General features: G+C 36.2%; 4 protein-coding genes across 4 annotated transcripts; 3 read left to right on the top strand and 1 right to left on the bottom strand.

Annotated features, from left to right (window-relative positions):
* Positions 1-4,756: 4,756 nt before the first annotated feature.
* LOC129576932 (aldo-keto reductase family 1 member A1) lies at positions 4,757-6,562 on the top strand. Its single transcript, XM_055463086.1, has 7 exons — positions 4,757-4,947; positions 5,040-5,095; positions 5,173-5,297; positions 5,433-5,620; positions 5,715-5,965; positions 6,061-6,312; positions 6,395-6,562. Exons 1-7 carry the CDS (start codon positions 4,876-4,878, stop codon positions 6,423-6,425), a joined length of 975 nt encoding a protein of 324 aa, XP_055319061.1. The 5' UTR covers positions 4,757-4,875; the 3' UTR covers positions 6,426-6,562.
* Positions 6,563-8,723: 2,161 nt separating this feature from the next.
* On the top strand, positions 8,724-9,642 carry LOC129576931 (uncharacterized). Its single transcript, XM_055463085.1, has one exon. The coding sequence runs from the start codon at positions 8,921-8,923 to the stop codon at positions 9,509-9,511; it is 591 nt and encodes a 196-aa protein (XP_055319060.1). The 5' UTR covers positions 8,724-8,920; the 3' UTR covers positions 9,512-9,642.
* Positions 9,643-10,469: 827 nt separating this feature from the next.
* LOC129576929 (SAFB-like transcription modulator) lies at positions 10,470-17,645 on the bottom strand. Its single transcript, XM_055463083.1, is given in 11 exon segments — positions 10,470-11,550; positions 11,802-11,985; positions 12,126-12,566; positions 12,987-13,977; positions 14,317-14,360; positions 14,818-15,097; positions 16,440-16,470; positions 16,601-16,900; positions 17,077-17,196; positions 17,362-17,387; positions 17,390-17,645. Coding segments are annotated over 11 exon segments (2,739 nt in total). The 5' UTR covers positions 17,487-17,645; the 3' UTR covers positions 10,470-11,325.
* A 135-nt stretch (positions 17,646-17,780) lies between these two features.
* LOC129576930 (40S ribosomal protein S3) lies at positions 17,781-19,507 on the top strand. Its single transcript, XM_055463084.1, has 3 exons — positions 17,781-18,121; positions 18,543-18,739; positions 18,832-19,507. The coding sequence occupies exons 1-3, from the start codon at positions 18,092-18,094 to the stop codon at positions 19,340-19,342; spliced, it is 738 nt and encodes a 245-aa protein (XP_055319059.1). The 5' UTR covers positions 17,781-18,091; the 3' UTR covers positions 19,343-19,507.
* The last annotated feature ends 1,140 nt before the right edge of the window (positions 19,508-20,647 follow it).

The raw sequence follows: 20,647 nt of genomic DNA, 5'->3' as shown, positions 1-20,647 counted from the left end.
GTCGTTGTCGTTGTCGTTGTCGTTGTCGTTGTCGTTGTCGTTGTCGTCAAATCACAGATAATCTCAATGTTTCCAAAACAATTCGCATTGGCCTGAATGGGATCCGTGTACCGATTCATTCATTTGTTAAATACTTAAATGCCCTAAATTTACGTTAAGTCGAGGATATATTGGCCAGTTTCTATGCAAGTAATCCAGCAAATGAGGTTTAAGCTTTCTGTTGACAACTCATCTGTTTACATATGGCTCATTCTCAAGTACAAAATAATCATAGTAAACATACGGCAACAAATGCATTTGTTTTACCAACGAGCTAGGAAAAAAGAACGCTCGAGAGTTTCGTTTACGATGTGATCAGAAAATTTGACGAATGGTGAATGACAAAATTGCAACATTTGAGAGTTGTGTTGTGCAGATTTATGTTGTTGTTTCATGAGTCATTCCAAAGCATACGCTTCAAATATGAGTATATCAATTCGGTGTATTTGGGGCAGCAAATATTCAATCATCAAATGCATTTGTCGGCCAACAACAATTGTATCAGATTCGTGTAAATTTCCTCCGTTTGTAATCTCTCACGTGTTGATCGATTTAAATGGTGTTTTTTTCTCTCCTCCGTATGTTTCAATCCCATTCAATATTTAATACGTATTGAATTTCGAATAACAGTTTATAGTCGTTGCAACAACTGTGAGATAAATTGAAACATCTTTGATTTGCCATGTGCAAAATACAGTTCAAAACATTGTTTTCAATCAAACCAAAATGGTGAACGGTTCATCCACACACACACACACACACACACACACAGCATGATATATATTTATGCCGGAAGCTCAATTCATACCTTCATTTCCTTGCGTAACAAAACGGTTTTCGTATTACGCCCGGCGTTTATTCGACTTTTCATTCCAGCCAAATGAGCAAATTTCAATTATTGGCCACCGCATCAAACGATGCCGATGAGCTGAAAGTTGATACACACTTCGACTTAGGCGTCTTGTGATGTCATTCATCTGATGCCCCGTAATATGTTTAAGAAGATTTTCAACAGGATTTTAGCAAAGTATCAAATGAGAAAAAGGCTCATGCGCTCCTTTACCTCTTGATTTTGCAAACCATTTGAATGCTATTCCAAACGTTTGTACGGCATGGTGTTAACCAGAAAAAGAGAAGAGAAGAGAAAATGTGTATGCGCACCGACAAAATAAAAATCATTAGCCATCCTACTGACTATGCGATTAGTCTTTTTCATTGGATGGGCCTTTTTCTGTTGTCTCTCTCTCTCTCTTTTTTTTCGTTTGTTCTCACACACTAACACCGGCATGTACCATTTTAGGAGCAAAGTTTAAGTCAGAAAAAGAGCAAACGAACTCGCATTCCTTTTTTTTTCGGCCGCCGCCTTTTCAAACCGTTTATAGGATTAAACGGATCAAGTATAGAAATGTATACAAATGTTTTGGTCGTTGATCGTATAATACGAGTAAAATGTTTGCAAATATCTGTCCACTTTATCTTTGACCACGGCATTTGCCGGTCGCTTGTGATTTGTCAGGCTTTACAACTGATTTTCACAAACAAATTGCTACATAAATTGAAATCGGAGTATTTGGGCTTTATCGAAAGAAAGGATACGAACTTGATTTGATTGTGAATCAGTTCAAGACTAACATTTCAATCATTTTCATCGCATATTTTTCTGTTTTCTCCATCTACTTCTTTATTGAAACTTTAATTTACAAAAAAGCCGTTTTTTATATTTAGAATAGTTCGGAATTCTACAGTATTTTTCAATTGGATCATTGCTTCAAAACATCTTCATCAGTTTTCCGAAGGCAGAACGTTGTACTTCAGTGAAGAGTTCTTCAAATTCATTGACAAAGCCATCGAATTCATCGAGATGGTTATAGCAGTTAAACTGCCGCAGTTTCCGCGAATGATTGGGCAACACAAGGGAAGGAACATATGATTCGGTCAGAAAATCGACCGAATTGATCCGCTAAATTTGAAGTATAGTAATATGGATGAAGAAATTTGTGAAAGTCATTTATTTATTCATTCTATAATCTAGTACAGACCCTTTTACAGTAATCCATTATTTTTAATTGTTTTTTATATATTTGTTTCATTCGAATTTCATTACAGTAGGAAAAGTCGACAGTATTCTTTTGTAACAAGTTCCAACATTTTGGGACAATAAAAACCTATGTAAATTATAAAATATAAACAACATCTAGCTCGCAAACCAATAATACACCATAAATTCATAATATACATTGAAGACAATTCATAGTTCCTTCGTTAAATTCACACATTTAAAGAAAATCTAATAAAAGAATATAAATAACACTTGATTTTGTAGTCAGAAATCATAATAAATGATTTGATTGGTCGTCATTTTACTCAACTCTGTATTTGTTTATTTGATTGTGCGGTTGCGGGTGTTTTTTATCAATTGCTTAGCGTCTTCATAAAAATTGAAATTAATTCAGGCTTATTCGAATTGAATTCAAGTAAAAAGAAACACAATCTCATTGAAATAGTCCAATTTATTTCGTGTTTATCAGTTGCCTGAATTATCATATCATTGAACGCAACAATTTATATTGTACCAAATCACGTTTCTGACCTGACACATGCAACGTTTAATTACTGTTGTCGGCTTTCATGAACGACAACTTATTTAGTTGAATTTTGTTTCCCTTGTTCATCGATTTCGTTGTTCCCAACATTGTATAGATTAACGAAAATAGATTAAAATCTCAAGTGTTGGATGTACCTCTCTTTTTCCCTAGTTCAGCAAATTTTCGAGTTCCATGTTTACCTTGTTTGAATTGGGTTTTTTCCTTATATTTTCCGGCTTTGGTGCGGCAAAAAAAATCAAATTCAAGCACTTTACAAGTATCATGATGACAATAATACGATACGATTGTTATACACTTATTCAATCTATCCGCAATGCACCACTAGATGAATCAAGCATACCGATGCTGCTACTGTTCAATGTACGTTCAAGTGGAACAATAACCACAAACTAATTTTTATTTGTTAAATTTAGTTTTCAGACTTTTTCTATTATTTCCCGCAGATAAATCGCAGCGGATGCTCCTAAAATACATATGGTTTTTGTGGCATGTCATTTTTAGGGCAGATATTAAATCGCAATTAATTTGAATGGAAGGCGGCGCTTAGCCACAGTTTTTTTATTATTATCAATACGATTTCAACAGCAGACATCTTTTTGTTGCATATTCGAATTTAGATTTATATCGTTCGTAGCTTTGTCAACACTTCTGTTGGATGTTTCATCAGAACAGTTATTCATGCTATTCTGAAATCGAAACTGAAAACAATCCATGCGATAGAAACAGAAGAAGAAAATAATTCAATTGATATTGTGAACTGAATTTTTGAGAATATATCAAATGGCTGAAGTATTCAATCTCAAAAAGAAATATGACATGCAGCCAATATCATTTATCGCAGCCATCGAAATATAATCAAATATCATTTATTGCAAATTAAGAATTAAATAAATGTTTCACGGCTCAATTTCACCAATCAAACTCATGTGAAAATTTCCAATTTTTTCATAATCTATTTCAAATGAGTGTAAGTGAAACAACGAGAGAATTTTCAGTTTTTTACACACATCACAACAATAAAACTGAAACTGTTTTCGTTGTTCCACTTACACTCGTATAAAACACATTATGTTTCAATTTGAAATTTTCACATGAGCGTGATTGGTGAAATTGGGCCTAGGTATATATCATCATGACTTACTTTCCTGATTGACATTGTTCTGTTTTAATGATGTAAACTATTCATTCAACTAGAATTTGTGCAGCGTTAATAAATAATAATTTGCATGATTATTTGTCTGTTAGAATCGAAATTGAAAACGAAATGAAGGTTCTTCTTTTCTATCAGAGCTGTCAATTACCTCTTGCTGGTAAATTTTGGATCGGATTAGCTGTATCGAAAATTTTTATCCATCCCAAAAAAGACCTTTTCATTAGTCATCACTTTTGGGATTGCGGAAAATTTATCCAAATCCAACGACAAAATTATCATGAATAGTTGGAAATTAAACTCCTTCGATGCCGAAGCTTGAGAAACACTGTTCAATGGTCATTATAAAAGTAATAGATCGATGAAAATAACTCACCGATATCATTTGTAATAACGTTTCATCATGTTCTTCTTTTCCTACTAATAATTCAGTTTTGATTCAGGCAAGAGTAAAAATAAAAAAACCAGGATTTTGAGCAGTAGATCAAATTATGGAGAAAAAAATGCAGTTTCTTTCTGTATGTGTGCATTTAAATAAACATTGTTGACCATTTTTGATAAGTTTGTCCACATAAAATTGTTTATTTTTCGCGGAGAATATTTGTTCAACATTTTGGTACATTCAAATCGTTCTATGCTACGACGTGGAAGTATTTCTGAAAGCCGACAAATCTGGTTTTGTGTGAAAGAGATTGCTACAACACAAACAGTATGTACATGTCAACGCACTTGCATCCAACAACGTTTTTTTTTTCTTTCGTTGTATGTCGTTTGACTCACATACCAACGAACGACATCGAAAAAACCACAAGTGATTCAATGTGGGATTTACGTTAATATCACTGTCTTGCGTTCAACCGCACGCACACACCGACACACCAAAGTCGAAATCAAGCGACGGTATCTGCGGTAATAACGCTTCAAAGACATATGTAAACAAGCAAATAAAAAATGCCAAAACACACAGGTCTGCAGTTAGTTGAAACCGGACAGTCACTTGGAACACATTCTTATTTGTGATTTTCTTACTAAAATATCAGCTAAAATCTCTAATTAAACTATTGAAATATCCAAAGAAAAATGGCTAACGTTGAATTTTTGACATTTAACAATGGAATCAAAATGCCAGCCATCGGCTATGGCACTTGGCGTGTAAGTCACTCTCCAAAATCAGTCATGTTTGACGGAAAGTTTTGATCATAACTAGAATTATAAATTCGTCATTTTTTCTGCATCTGAACTAGGCACCCGATGAAGAAATCGAAAGAGCATTGAACTTAGCTCTTGAGGCTGGTTATCGGTACACAATTGATTCATTTACATTGCATTTGTTCAAATATTAGTTTGACAAATCTAACACGAATGTTCTTTTTACAGTCACATCGATTGTGCTCCAGTTTATTTGAATGAAAAGGCCATTGGCAAAGTGCTGAAAGAATGGATCGATGCGGGTAAAGTGAAACGTGAAGACTTGTTTATCACAACGAAATTACCAGATTTTGGTGAGTTTTTTTTTTTGTATTGAAATGTCAAAATGAACAGTAAACAAATGACTGTTGTATGAATAAATATTCAGAAAAAAGATTGACCTTCAAAAACAAAACAATGACATATGGTGACGCATTTTGTTTCTTCAGGTAATCGTCCCGAGAGTGTTGAAAAGAATTTGAAAAAATCGTTGGCCGATTTGAATTTGTCATATGTTGATTTGTATTTGATGCATACACCATTTGGATTCCCCGAACCAACCGACGGTCAATTGGCATTTCATCCAAACGGTGATGTTGTATTGGATTTAACCACCGATCATGTGGCCATCTGGAAGGTGAGTAAGACACATTGAGTATTATCGCAAACGAGTCACAAATCGATTATAAAAACAAAAATAAACTGAAATTAATCGAAAATATTATACGCAGAAACTTGAAGAGTTCGTCGGTGCTGGTCTTATCAAAAGTATTGGCATTTCGAACTTTAATCAACGTCAAGTGCAACGCATTTTGGATAACGCAACCATTAAACCGGCTTCGTTGCAAATCGAACTGCATGTTTATTTCCAACAAAATGAATTGGTGGAATTTTGCAAAGCAAACAACATTATCGTCACCGCATATTCGCCGCTCGGTTCGAAAGGTATTGCCGAGTTTTTGTCGAAAATAACTGGTAAACAGTGAGTATTGTGCATACATGAATGATTCGCTGATTTATTTGCACACTGTATGAATTTAATGATCTTTGTATTTTCGAATTTTTTTCTTTGTTCAGACGTAACGTGCCTGACTTACTTGAGATACCCGAGGTGAAAGCAATTGCTACGAGACTGGGCAAAACACCGGCACAAATTCTGTTGAAGTGGATTGTGAAACGCGGCGTCGCTGCCATTCCAAAGAGCACCAATGCTGGTCGTTTGCGTGAAAATTTGGCACTCTTTGACTTTGATTTGACCACAGAAGATATGGAGACGATTAAGGGTCTGGACAAAGGCATCCGCATTTGCACTTTTGACTTCTTCCAAGGGTAAATACATTTTACACGGTCGATAGCCAATTTGTTAATGGACACTTTAATAACAATTTGATTTGTCTGTTCTTTTTTTCAGAGTTGATAAGCATCCAGAATTCCCATTCTAATGGCATCAGAGTCATGGCATTTGATTATTTTTGAAGATTTCGATAAAATATTACAATTTTTTTTATACATTTTCAATTTACAATAATGTTCATTCTTTATCACATGAAAATAAACATTTTTTTCATGTTACAAAGTATTTCTCGTGTACGAACATTTATTTCAATCTTCACTACAGTTTATATCTGTATTCTGTGCTTTATGGTGCTTGTATGCGCGTTCATTTGATGTAGTAGTGTTTATGGCGCTGAACGATCTTGAAAGCGCCGGAATGTAGACTAGCTCATCGAACATTATACTTATAAGGAATAAACAACCCTCTCACTATGCTACCTCTTTTTGGAGCAGTTGTCAAGGGTTCAAGTTCACATTCAATTGGACGCGAGTTCGGAATCCGCAGTGTCAATTTCTTTTTATTCCATTCATTCGCGATAAAATCAGAATGGATCAACTATAATTCCACATGACTTACTTACGAATGCGAACAAAAACGAATAGAACTGAAATGATGTGTTCGGTTTGGATCCACACATAAGTAGAAAAAATAAAATTAAATATTTGAAATTTTTTTGCGAAAAATTTTCGATCACAAAAATGCGCAGGGTAGTATATATAGTAAGGCGTTGTTCAGAATGCTTGAATTTTACTACAAGAATGCAAACTCGGTTTTAACAAAAAAACGAAGCGAGTTGATTGAATCCTCGCGCAATGCTCTCTATGACTTTGTTATTCTGACGGAGACAAACTTGAATCTCAATATTACTAATGCCGATGTCATGAGCTCTGATTGGGATGTGATTCGCGTTGACCGCGTGAAAGGTCTCAATGATTATAAAAAAGGCAAAGGTGGAGTACTGATTGGTGTACGTAAAGGTGTACCGTGGACAAAAGTCAATACCGACATAACGATTGAAATGCTCGCTCTTAAAACCATCGTTGGCAGCCAAAATGTATTCGTCGTTGTTTCATACATTCAAAACGATGCTTCTGATCCTATTCAATATCGACACGAAACTGTCTTGAACAAACATCTTCAAGCTTTTACGAAAATTATCGCTTCAATGAATGAAAACGATTCCATATTCATTTTCGGAGACTTCAATATGAAGTCAATCCAGTATGACAGAAGAAGTAACTACATGGAACCCATTAATTTACGCAGAGTGAAGTCGTATTACAGAAAATTTATGGATTCCACGAAGGTAATGAATCTGCGTCAAATCAACTGCATTGCTAATGAAATGAATAGGTATTTGGACTTGGTTTTTACAAACCAATTCGAACACTGTTCAGTATGTCCACCTAAAAAAGCATTTCTAAGAGACACAGAGAGATTTCACACCGAAACGGTGGTTAAATATCAACCACCTTCAATGAGTTCAATGAACGTTGCATAGATTAATATGGATGATATGTCTGGGCTAAGCTACGATTGTTATAGATGAGAATTTTTTTTTCTTTTTAAGAATTTCGCTCCTGCGGGCAGGAATTAGAATGCAATTAACTGTGATATTTTTAACTCTTTACTTACAAATTAATTGAAATCACGATTTGACATTGCAATGTGATATTTTATGATTTGTATATTATTGTGTTCATTTTTTCAGAGAATATTTATATAGCCAGCCTATCAAGTGTCTTTTGTGGTCTTTTTCTTCTGTTCATTGTTGATTTCCCTGTGAATATCGGTAAGTAGAGATGAAAACACATCTAAACATGCTGAGTTCTCTATGCTCAAAGTCATCGAAATAAACTTGATTTTATCGGATACGTTATCTACAATCAACATGACTTGATTAATTATTACAAAACAAATGAAACCGGAATTCGTATATGAAGAACATTTTCGATGTTTTCTTTGCATCAATAAATTAAAATAGAAATCTTGTTCTCGTTGTTATCGCATGTGTAATCAAATTTCGTTTGAATTTCATAATGCATGAAATACCGAGCTATTTTATTGACACATGTGCCATGGTCAGCTGTTTTACGGTGAATCCCCTCATTCCACTTTTCATTCAATTTTTGATCACGTTTTGTGTTCGCTTTAATACGAAAAAAAAGTTTTGAAAAAACATTGATATATTTCCGCAAAAAACGGTACAAAAAAGTAAACAGCCAAATGTATCTCTTAACTTTTAGCTATTTCATCATTTTGTGTCGCATTTGATTGAAAACAAACGTCGGTGTTTTTTGCCGGCTGTTATTGTATGCTCGCATATACTTGGTTAGTCATCAAATTCATGAGTATATATATAACGCGATGCGTTATCACCGTGCATACATTTTTTTGTTGTTTTAAATTCAATGTGTAGAGCGTTACATGTATAAACTTGCTATGTTTATTTGCAGTATGTTGTGAAATTCGCTTCGCTCAGCTGTATAAATGGTTGTCGGTGCGCATACGTTGATTCAGTTTTCGTACCGCTTTGGTGAGGTTAACACATTCAATTCAACTGTGCTTCGACAAGTTTTTTTTTAATTCAATTTCTCAACAATGGCTTTGATTGGTGAAATCCCGAAATTCGACAGCCGAGACGACGACTGGATGGTGTACACTGAACGTTTGGAGCAGTTCTTCGAAATCAACGATGTGCCCGAAGAGAAAAAGAAGGCCATTCTAATCACCAGCATTAGTGACGACGTTTACAAGACATTGCGTGATGTGTGCCATCCAAATTTACCCAAAACCAAAACATTCGACGAACTGTGTGAACTCTTGAACAAACAATTTGTGGTGAAAACATCGGTGTTCCGTGAACGTGTCACCTTCTACAATGCCAAGCAGATGAGCGGCGAGAGTATTGCCAATTGGTTTGCTCGAATTAAGAAATTGTCAGTGGATTGTAAATTTGGCGATCGATTCGATGCGATTTTGTTGGATCGTTTCATCACCGGTCTGAGATCACCGCCGATTTTGGATCGTTTGTGCGAAGAAGATGAGGACAAGCTCACAATTCAGCAGGCCGTAGAAATTGCTGTTACCAAAGAAAGTGCCATCAAAGAAACGTATGGAGAGTGTGACGATGGTGATGACGACGGTGGACAAAAACGAAACCGCGGTGGGCGAAATCGACGCAAACACTAAGTTACTGTGATGAGTTTGATCACATCATAACACCCGATTGTGCTAATCAGCAACATTTGCTGAGTCCTGAGTGTAGAACATAAAAACCAAAATCGAAAAAACAAATAAAAAACATACAAAAATATGAACAACTGAACGAATATTCATCAAAATGACTCTGATAATTTAATCAATGAATAAAATGTATTCCATTCTTATTTATTTAAACAAAACTGTTGCCTTGTTATTGCTGCATTGTTTTTCAACGTTTTTTTTTTATATGTATAAACCTTCTTCTAAGCACAAAAATAAGCAATTTTATTCAAATTTTTTACACTTTAATTTCATAATGGTTTTTTTGTTTGCACAATTGAGCTTCCTGTGCCATTTCATCGAGTGACACCGCAATGGCATCATTTACCACTTGGATCTTTGGAAAATAGATATCTCGCGTTGGTATGGTTAAATTGACGCCTTCCATTGGCCTAAAATCTTGAAATGTATCAAGCTCAATCGGACACAGGCCATATCTATCGTCATCGTTACTGGGGTACCAAACCATTGCTCCAGCTAAATTATGTCTCATTGCAAATCGCATTTTATTAGCTATATGTCTAGTAGTTTCCTTATACATTTGATCAAATGAGCTGACTATTTTTTCTTCATCTGGTACCGATACTTGGCACTCATCTTCATAGTCTTCTTTTAATATTAGCTTGCTGGATTTTTCATTGCCATATAACAACCACTGTACATTTTGTAATTGGCCTAACGGCTGTTAAATGTATTAAGCCTGTTTTACTAATAGATACAGAAATAATTATGAAATAAAAGTTGTTTTTTAGTAAACGTTTTGTGAATTCAAAAATCTTTGAATGTTTCGGAAAAATTATTCCACTTACTCTTAACGCCATCAGAATCGCCCACAAATATTTCCATTGAATCTCACTCGCTTAAAAATATCAAGAAAACACCAGAATTTTATCTGACAGTATATATTGTGCTGAACTTTTATTTTCTAAGTAAATCCTCGCAAATTCATAAAATCATACATTTTTCATCCAATAATGATGTGATTACCGTTCTAAATTTTCAAGAAAAAAATCATATTTGTGTTTGTTTTTTTTTGCAACGGTCTCTCTTCCGAGCAGCATTTTTTAGTCCAATGAAGATGAAGAAGAAAAAAATATAAAAACGAATACTAAAATAATGTACGCTACTATTTAAACCTATACTCTGTTTTTTTTTTCTGGATTATAAGGTAAATTGCCAAACAGAAAGTCAAATCAACTGAACGGAACCCAAGCAAAACAGTAAGATGAGGTTCTATCGTGATGATGAATTTCATCGTGGACTAGCGGCGAGCGCGTGTGTGCAAAACTTCTCCTTTCTCACTGCTGCTGTGTTAAACATAGTATGCTATTCACGCACACCTATACATGACTGTAGCTCCATAGCGCATGCAGAAGTGAGAAAAGAGAAGTGTTGCTTATATACGCTAGCCGCTATTCCACGATGAAATTCATCGTCATGATAGAATCTCATCTTACTGTTTCGCTTGGGAACTCATGGATTCATCTCATCGTTTGGTGAACATATGCTAAAATGTTCAGTTATTGATTTTTTTTTTGTGATTTCTTCGCAATTCATTTTGCATGCATTTTGGATGTGCACTAATAAGGTCTATCAAATCTGGTTATCTAGCTTAATGAAATCAAATATTCATTTGTTTTGTGAAGATATTTTGGAAAATGTGAGTAGATAAATGGATATCTGTTTCTTTAAATGTATGTCTAAAAGTGTTTTGTTTTCGTTCTTCCATTAATTTTTCCCGTTTAGAAACGTCCATCAAATCTCGATGAAAGAGCACTGTATCGTTCCTGTGGTCTTGAATTTGTGATGAAAGAACTTGGACGGCTGCTACCGCCATTATTTCCAGCCGGTCCATCCATATATTTGGATCGTTCGCTGAAGGTGCGATCATAACGATCTTGATTCTGGTGATCCATGGATCGGCTCCAATTGCCCGCATCGTGGGTTTGTGGCTTGTTAATTGCACCCTGTCGACAGAAAGTAAAAGACAAATTAAAATTTATTCTACATTCATTCATCTGATTTCATTTTTCTTGAACAAGAACTTGAAGAGCTCTTTAAATTCCATTTGAATTGAAATCAATCAATTCTTCTTTTTTATCTTTTCATTCCATTTGATTTCATTCATTATTTGTCTTTCAATGAAACAAATGAATTAGCGAATAAAATGCGCTTGTTCATACAAATCAAGTAAACCAAGCTAATTAAATGGACTTACCCAAACATCATTTGTGACTGATTGTAAACCGCCGAATGATTTAACTGACGACGGAGGTCCATTGTTTGGATTTGCCCATGCCGATGAGGAAGTTGATGATGGGCGATCGGAATAGCGATCATTTGAGCCTCCATTACTGTGATTATCCATGTAACGTGATTTACTCGAAGACATTCCAGAGCTTCTGCGTTACGAAAGATATAAATTGTATGGGGAGGAGTGTAAGAAGGTCAAGTAGAGTTATCATTTGGAGTTGAAGAAAATTTTTCAACTCTGCGTCGAATGTGGAGGTTAGTTATTCGATATGATTTTCATTGTATTTACCTCATGTGTCGATTATCAACGGGATCGTTGAATCGATTATCTTTGGTGGATGTGCCCAACGATGAAACGACACCGCGTTGATCATAGCCTCCACTGCCTCCGCCTCCGCTGCGTGAAGGTGGTTCAATGTCATTTGAGCGTTTGTAGCCATCGTTGATGGGACGTTTGAACGACGACACATCTGAATTGCCCAACGAACCAGCACCACCGCGTGACGACGATTTATAGTCATCATTCCGCTTTGATGAACTGGTTGGATAGTCATCGACACGTTTTTTCTCCGGTGGTCGATCATAATTCGATGATCGAATGGCCGTATCAAAACGTGGTGGTGGTGGTGGTTCGAATCTGCGATCATTCGCTGGTCGCTTGCGATCCAATTCATTATATCGATCATTGTCAGCCGATGTACGCTTTATTGCCCGTTTTGCCTCTTCAATCCTAAAATAAAATATACAAATTAAAATTCAAATTTCTCGGACTGCGATTGATTTGAAAACAGCTAGCTGGAAAAAGAGCATAGCACTGGCCGGTTTAAATATATACAAAATGCACATAGAATATGGAAAAAAGTCTTTGTCTGAATAAACGAACCGTAAAAAAATTGAAGTGGACAAAATATTAGAAATGTCACTTCATATTTTTTTTTATCTTGTCTACAGTTATACTTATCCGACAACAACAGCAAATACAAATAGCAGTCATTCGGCATGATTGTTGTTGATTTACTCGAAATCATTCGATAACGAACACTTGTGTGTGTGTGTGCGCGTGATTTCAATCACCAAAATGATGAAAATGACAGAAAAATTGTGTGTCTATATATGTATATGGATATGTAAGTTGTGTGTGTTTGCGTACTTTAGCTGTTGTCGCTTCAATTCCAAGCGTTCCAGTTCAATTTTTTCGCGTTCAAGTTTCTGTCGTTCACGCTCAAGTCGCAACAGATCTGCCTTTTCTCGTTCCAAACGTTGACGTTCTTTCTTCAAACGCTCCCGTTCGCGTACCAAACGCTCCTCTTCGTCTCGTTGACGGCGACGCGCTTCGGCCCGATGACGCTCTTCTTCGCGTAATTTACGTTCCCTTTCGCGCACGCGCTGTCTTTCAAGCTCTTCACGAATTTTGCGATAGGAAAGAACTGCTTCGCGGTCACGTTCACGCTTACGATCACGACGCACATTACGATCATTGGACTCGCCGGCCGCAGCAACAGCACCAGCTGGCCGACGCGATTTTGATGATGATGCTCGACTACGTTTGCCATCGGCACGATGACTTGAAGATGATGATTTTCGCTTTTCGGCCTCTTTATCGGATGTACTAGCCTCCGTTTTGGATGCGTCTTTTTCTTCGGTTGCCGGCTTATCTTTGGTTGACGACGACGATGTCTTCGAAGCGTTGGATTTTGATTTGGATTCATCGGCGTCAGCAGCACCGTCCTTCTGGCGTTCGCTGGTCGACGTTGATGATGACGATTTCTTTTCGTCGTCAACCTTTTTGCTGTCGCTGGTGCTCGATATACGTTTTTGCTTATTCCCAATGTTACCGATGTCCGATTTGGCACGTTCAACCGATATGATACGACCGTGCAGTTCGGTTCGGTGCAAATGCGAAATGCACTTGGTTGCATCGCTGGACGAGTTCATTGTAACGTAACCAAAGCAACGTGTTCCCGGTGTTCGTGTGTTGGTCACCACTTTAGCGCCAATCACTTTGCCATATTTCGAGAAGATGATCTTCAAATCGGTGGCTCGTGTCAACGATGATAGACCCGACACCCACAGATTACGGCTCGACGATGACGACGTTGACTTGGTCGCTGAAGACGAACTGTTGGCAGTTTTGGATGATTCTGCAAATTGTGCACAGTCGCAGTGTGTGTTTCGGTAACGGGAATTCAAAAATGATTTGCTTTTAGTTTGGATGTTTTTTTGTTTTTTTTGATTTTTTGATTTTTTGGTTATGAATGGATAATGATTTCTTTTACGTTTTGAATGTGTTTTTTTTTTCGGAACAAATAACAAAAGAAAATGCTTGAGGCCAAGGAGGAAAGAAAATTTAAAATCTATATTTAAAGCCAAATTGAAGGAATTAAATAGCACGATATTCGATTTGACCTTTGTTTTTTTGGTTTGTTTTAATAATGTGTGTTTTTTTTGGGTAGTGATTTTGTGAGAATGGCTTAAATTACCTTTATCATCTTTGAATGATTTTGATGATGAAGACTTCGATTCACTGTGAAAATAAAAGAGTTCGATGAGTACAAGCATTCGCATTGGCAATCAGTTTGATAAGGAATGTGTTTTGTTGGTCGCTCGGTTGTTTTTTTTTCTTCTTCTTTTCGATTTAGAGAAAAAAAAGATTTGTTATGGTCATAGCACACTGCACACGGTTGGGCTCTTCCTCTCTGAGATGGGCAAATAAATTTTATGCGATACCCTTGCGCTTGTTTGTGGCGCTGGTATTCGGTATTCATGGGCAATGCAATGATGGCACCATAAATCCGTCGTCTGGCTTCGACAGTTGTCTCTCACTACTGCCTGATTTATTTGCTAGTTTTCAACTTTACTGTTTTTATTTTTGGTAAACTTGAAATTGTGTTTGTGTGTGTGTTTTTTTTTTAATTTTTTTGGAAATAATTGTAGGATAATCAATACTGATGCCAAGCGCCATATATGATGGCGAAACCAACCTCTCATCAGTTTTCTTGTTGCTGTTGCTTCCATTGTTTGAATCACCACCTTTGTCTTCTTTTCTTGGTGCATCATTTGCATTGGATGTTGAACCCTTGGAACTGCTACCACCATCCGCATCATCATCCGCTTTGTTACCCACATTCTTGGAAGCCCCTGTTGCATTACCATTACTGTTGCCACCATTCGATGTGTTGTTTTCATTATTTTCATTGCCATCGCCATCACCATCGTTGTTTGCTGCCGAAGAAGCTGAATCATCACTTCCATCTTTCTTATCTGTTCGCAATAAAATGTATCAATTTTGTTTTTTCTTGTTCGTTTAAATCACTGAGATTGTCGACAGCCAATCGTTAAACGGATTGGATCGAGTTATTTTTGTTTATTTTTTGTTCTTGGTTTGTTTGGTTTTCTGGTCGAAAAATCATCGACACCGAATTGTCGTGATCGGTCATCGGATACAATCGTTTTGTTTTTTATAGATTCGAATTAGAAGAGTGAGGAGAAAAAAGTATCTAAATTTGAGGTTGACTCCATCTTTTCTCTCTCTCTGTGTGCATGTGCGTTTTTTCAAATGATTAGTTTTTGCACAAGAATAAAAAAGAAATTCGAGTTGATTTTGAGAATTTCAAAGTTGATTCGTGAAATGAAAATGTTTGAAACAGAAACTATGTCGTGCGTGTATTGCCTTAATGTATTAATTTTGGCATTACGAAAATGTGCCTCACTCAGCACTCGATTTCAAGAATAAATTATGCGCATATTTCGGAGATCAGAACATTTTATGTGATGCAATATAACCGATGCTTCGTTTCGAGATAAACTCGTTGATTATTCGGACGAGACGTGGATTTGTTCGGTGAGTTGTATATCTTAAATACATGTTGGCCACGTATGTTACCTTCATGGGAATGGAGTTTGATGCAGCAAAATTGGCACATGCGTTGTCCACTCACATTTTTCAGCGTATTGTTGACTCTTTCCGACCAAAATTCGGTTTGCAGAAATGTCGCTTGATCTTGGTATGGTATCATTTCGAATTCAAGTGTAGTTCACATTGCATTCGGTATATATTGAAAACCATCTCACAATGAAATGCAATGCCATGCCATGCAATTTATGCACGAAACACGTGGACAACCCTCATCACAACATATCGAGAAGTATTCTGCATTCCCTTCTCTCGAGTCCATCAAAATGCCAACCATCGTCTGTTTACGTCTCGCTTCAATCCGGTAAAATCGTCTGTTTAACTCTCTCGGGTGAAACCATAGGCAGGAACTAACATCAGCTCGTTGCATCGTGGCCAACAATAATTCAAAATATACAATCACCGTAATTTTATCGGCGTTGAACGCAAAACCAATTAATTCAGTTCCGTTTTTCAGTTCTCTAATCTAAACTGTTTTTTCTTCATCAACGAAAACACCAATATCACGTATTCGAAATGGAAAAAATATGGTAGCAAAAATAAAACTTAACACGATTTTGTTTTTTCTTCGTATAACTCGAAATGTACGGACAAGTAAAACAAAAGAAATTCGTTCATCATTTTCACATTTCACCAAAATTCATATAACCTAAAACTTATTGACCATTCATTCAAACACCAACTACTTACTGTTGTTCTCTTTGACTTTTTCTTCAGGTTCCTGCAATGAACCAAATCAATTGATTAATTTTCTCTTCTTCAATGGTGCAAATTGCATTCTTCAATCCGGATTGCAAGTGACTCACTTCAAGTGAGACAGATTTGTGGTTATTTAAATTTGCAGTACAAACCTCATCCTGGAAAATTTTCGCTTCATCTTCACCGATAGTTAGGTTGAGCGAGTCCTCGTTGTCCACATTGCTCGTATCAAGTTTGTCCGATTCGGCTACCGTCAATTGCAAATGCTCTTGGTCATTTTCATTGTCTTCCGATGCATCCTTGACATCGTTGTTGTTATCAGCTGCCGGTTTCTTATCTTCGGGCTCTTCTTCGACTTCTTCGACCTCTTCAGTTTCTTCAGTTTTTTCGGCATCTTCACCCTCTTCGTCGGCATTCTTTGTGGGCTTCTCATCTTCATCACCGCCATTTGCCTTTCGAATTATAACCCGAATTTATTAATTCATTGAACAGAATAAGATTTTTTTAAACATCATGGGAAATTCGATTGCATTCATTGAAAATGTATCTCGCAATATTATCATCTCAAATCATCATCAATCGTATTTATTATCTCCATTGAGACTCTTTCACAAGTGTGTTCATTTACCTGTGTTTCATTCGTAATCGGAGGATTTGATTCATTTCGGGCGCATTTAGCTGGCGTTTTACTCTTGTCATCAGTTTCAAAAACGTACTCGTTTGGATCTTCACCCTCGTCGGTGATTGCCTATGCACATAAATTAAATCACATTCATTCATTGGCTTTTCCATATGTTTGATCGATAATTAAACGCTAATAGTGTTGTCTGGCATTAATAGCCAACAAATCTAACTGCTTGATGATAATGAATCCAATATCGTGGCTAATGTAAGAAAATTAATAGTTTTTTACCTTTTGCAAACGATCAACGAGTGCAATTTAATGCCAGTCGTCTCTAAGCCCCGTTTTTCCAGCTCCGCGTTGAGGTCGCATGCTCGCAAGTCGGTAATCTTTTTGCCCACACTCTCTGACGACATAGTTTCCGCAAAAATGTTGTATCTCTCAATTCACAACTTGAATTAAATTGATGAATTTGTTCAATTGTTTGAAATTTCGATTGGATAAACGTTGATTCCAATGAATTGCAAAAAATTAGACACAAATTATTGTTAAACTTTATTTTTCCACTTGTAATCTTTGACCAGAAAAAATTCTGTCTCTCTCTCTCTCTCTCTGTAAGTTTCTGTCCGATGACACTTTTTATACGCTCATACCGAAATCAACACATAGATGGCCGTCCAATCGAGTGAAAGTTGAATATGAATTAATCCAAAAAAATTGAACAATTTTGAGAAAATATTGATTTTAGTTCAATGATCTTCACAATTTGGTGCAGAAACCACATATTTTATCAATTAAAATGTTGAATATCATCACTTTGACACGCGATTCCAGCCGTGTAAATTGTGTCTATTCCGAGATTCAATAGTGTTGACATTCGACATTGGTTGAGTGAAAATAGTTTCGTGCCCGATTGAAGCAGACGGCACTGTCACTTGATATAACTTTTGATAGGTACGTTCGTGGCCATCTTAGTTCTTTTCGCTGTAACCACGTTCTTTGAAAGAAGTACATTACAATCATGGCTTTGCCAATTTCCAAAAAACGAAAGGTAATTCAACAAATTTTTGTGAAAATTAGTGGAAATTCAGCACAATCGAATGCAACACAACGCCGATTATATGGAATATTGTGAAAAGTTTCGAATTTATTTAGTGAATTTTTATTCGGAAGTCGGTATATTGTGCGACTTGTGCTGGTGTGAATGAATTTCACACATTGAGCACACGGTGTGGTTTGTGCACAATGTTGCATGTGTATATTTGGAAAACATTAAGACTTTGACCAAATCAAATCACGAAAACGCTCGCCCACCCGAATGCATCATTTAAACTAAACATCAAAAATGTTTCCATTTCCGATAAATTTTACGATCACCACAATTGATTAACTCATGGAATACATTTAAATGAAACATAACCTAAAAAAAATTTGTTCAAACTAATGTGTGTTCTTTTGTTGTATATTTACAGTTCGTCTTGAACGGTATTTTCAAAGCCGAATTGAACGAGTTCTTGACTCGTCAATTGGCCGAAGATGGTTACTCCGGTGTTGAAATCCGTGTGACACCAACACGCACAGAAATTATCATTATGGCAACCAAAACATTGAATGTTTTGGGAGAGAAGGGACGCCGTATCCGTGAACTTACTGCTGTTGTTCAAAAGAGGTACATACCGCACAAATGACTCAATATTCGGTCTATCGACCATTAAATTCGACTGTTTATCTAATCAATTTGGATTTTTTTTGTGATTTTAGATTCGGTTTTGCTCCAGGCACCGTTGAATTGTACGCCGAAAAGGTCGCCACACGTGGTTTGTGCGCTATCGCTCAAGCCGAATCTTTGCGTTACAAATTGACCGGTGGATTGGCCGTGCGTCGTGCCTGTTACGGTGTATTGCGTTTCATCATGGAATCGGGCGCCAAAGGCTGTGAAGTCGTTGTGTCCGGTAAATTGCGTGGTCAACGTGCCAAATCAATGAAATTCACCGAAGGTTTGATGATCCACTCCGGTGATCCATGCAACGTTTACGTTGACACAGCCACACGTCACGTATTGCTTCGTCAAGGTGTGCTTGGTATCAAGGTTAAGATCATGTTGCCATACGATCCAAATGGCAAGAGCGGTCCAAAGAAACCATTGCCAGACAATGTCACCGTCATCGAACCAAAAGAAGAAGTTATCTACGAACAACCAGAAACTGAATACAAAATCCCAGTCCGAGAGGCTGCTGGTGTTGATGTTGGTGTACACGATCAAGTTGAATAAGTTTTAAATGCGAAGACCACCGTTTCCTCCCGGTTATACCATTTAATTCATATTGTCTAAATGTACTACATTCAATTTGCGTGTATAATTTTATATTATGGAAATATAAAAAAAATCACAAATGCCGTGAATGAAAAATAAAGCAGAAGAAAAAAATCCACAAAATTTACAATCGCTTTTATTTTTTATGGTACAAATTTCTTTTTGGTTTTTGAAGGTTTTAATTTTGATGCTTTCATTCTAAAAACGGTGGATCTATCTCAAAGTTATCATGATTGGCATAGATCAACCTTGTTTATTTCTGCTGGAACAGGTGGAACCGGAATTATTTAGATTCTTCGTTGCTGTAACGCTTTTCTATCATGGAAATGACATGTGAACCTGAAATCTTACCCTCTTACAACTTAGTACAATTCTTCTTTTTTTCTAATTGCGCTTCAGAAGACAATCAAATGAAATACACATTTTCTTTAGGTCTAGCGTTCGACATTAGGTAAGGATGCGATTCGTTCGTTCACACGAATTCCATGAAAAGGTAAAAGATAAATTGGTAATTTAACTGTTTGTGTTTTATTCATTCGTAATTTCATTTAATAATCTTAGCTTTGTCGGTTGTTTTCTTGATAATTCAATTTGAAATCGGTTAGTAGTGAGTTGTTTTTTTTTCATTGCTCCTTGGCGGAATGTGTATTTAGCAGATGACTGAATTATTAAAGACCAATGGTTTAAGCTACATCTGCATAAATGTGTAACGTATTTTTGCTAAAAATATGTATCTACATATGTTCAAACAATTCTTCATATTACCAGTTGAAACAATAAATGAAATAAACCAAAATATCAGTTGGATCAATGAAATGACTGATGCATATAGTTGAATCGATTGAAACAAACATTTCCTTTTTTTATTTCATCCATTTAGATATTTCTTCCTATGACTCACCTGTACTGCTCATGTAATATGTGTTGTCTGGACTACAGGCGATTCATAACTATGCCCACGAAACATTCCCTTGGTACCAATACACAGCAAATATGTACCGAATCGTTTTGGTAAAAGGAAAATACACATTTTACTTTCAAAGTCTAGAATTTTCAGCGTTCTTTATTCGTTCGATTCAAGTAATAAATAAGAGTAGAAGTCCGAATTTTTTTTATATTTCAAAATATTAAATATCATGGGTGGTTCAACTTACAAACCGGCTTAACTTAAAAACCTATGGATTTTGTGATCAACTTTAACTTTTACTTTTTCATTTGTTTCGACACATTGACACAGTTTTCAAACAAATTTCCTAATACGGA

Source organism: Sitodiplosis mosellana, unplaced genomic scaffold (assembly GCF_009176505.1).
Source record: "Sitodiplosis mosellana isolate CC-2019 unplaced genomic scaffold, AAFC_SMos_1.0 Smas_scaffold_6191, whole genome shotgun sequence".
In the NCBI taxonomy this organism is placed as follows: domain Eukaryota; kingdom Metazoa; phylum Arthropoda; class Insecta; order Diptera; family Cecidomyiidae; genus Sitodiplosis; species Sitodiplosis mosellana.
This window is presented reverse-complemented; position numbering and strand designations above follow the sequence as displayed.

Coding starts and splice junctions, on each gene's coding strand:
- LOC129576932 (XM_055463086.1), top strand. CDS start 4,876: ATGGCTAACGTTGAATTTTTGACATTTAACAATGGAATCAAAATGCCA. Junction 5,096..5,172: donor GCTCTTGAGGCTGGTTATCG/GTACACAATTGA, acceptor TTCTTTTTACAG/TCACATCGATTGTGCTCCAG. Junction 5,966..6,060: donor TCGAAAATAACTGGTAAACA/GTGAGTATTGTG, acceptor TTCTTTGTTCAG/ACGTAACGTGCCTGACTTAC.
- LOC129576931 (XM_055463085.1), top strand. CDS start 8,921: ATGGCTTTGATTGGTGAAATCCCGAAATTCGACAGCCGAGACGACGAC.
- LOC129576930 (XM_055463084.1), top strand. CDS start 18,092: ATGGCTTTGCCAATTTCCAAAAAACGAAAG. Junction 18,122..18,542: donor CAATTTCCAAAAAACGAAAG/GTAATTCAACAA, acceptor GTATATTTACAG/TTCGTCTTGAACGGTATTTT. Junction 18,740..18,831: donor ACTGCTGTTGTTCAAAAGAG/GTACATACCGCA, acceptor TTGTGATTTTAG/ATTCGGTTTTGCTCCAGGCA.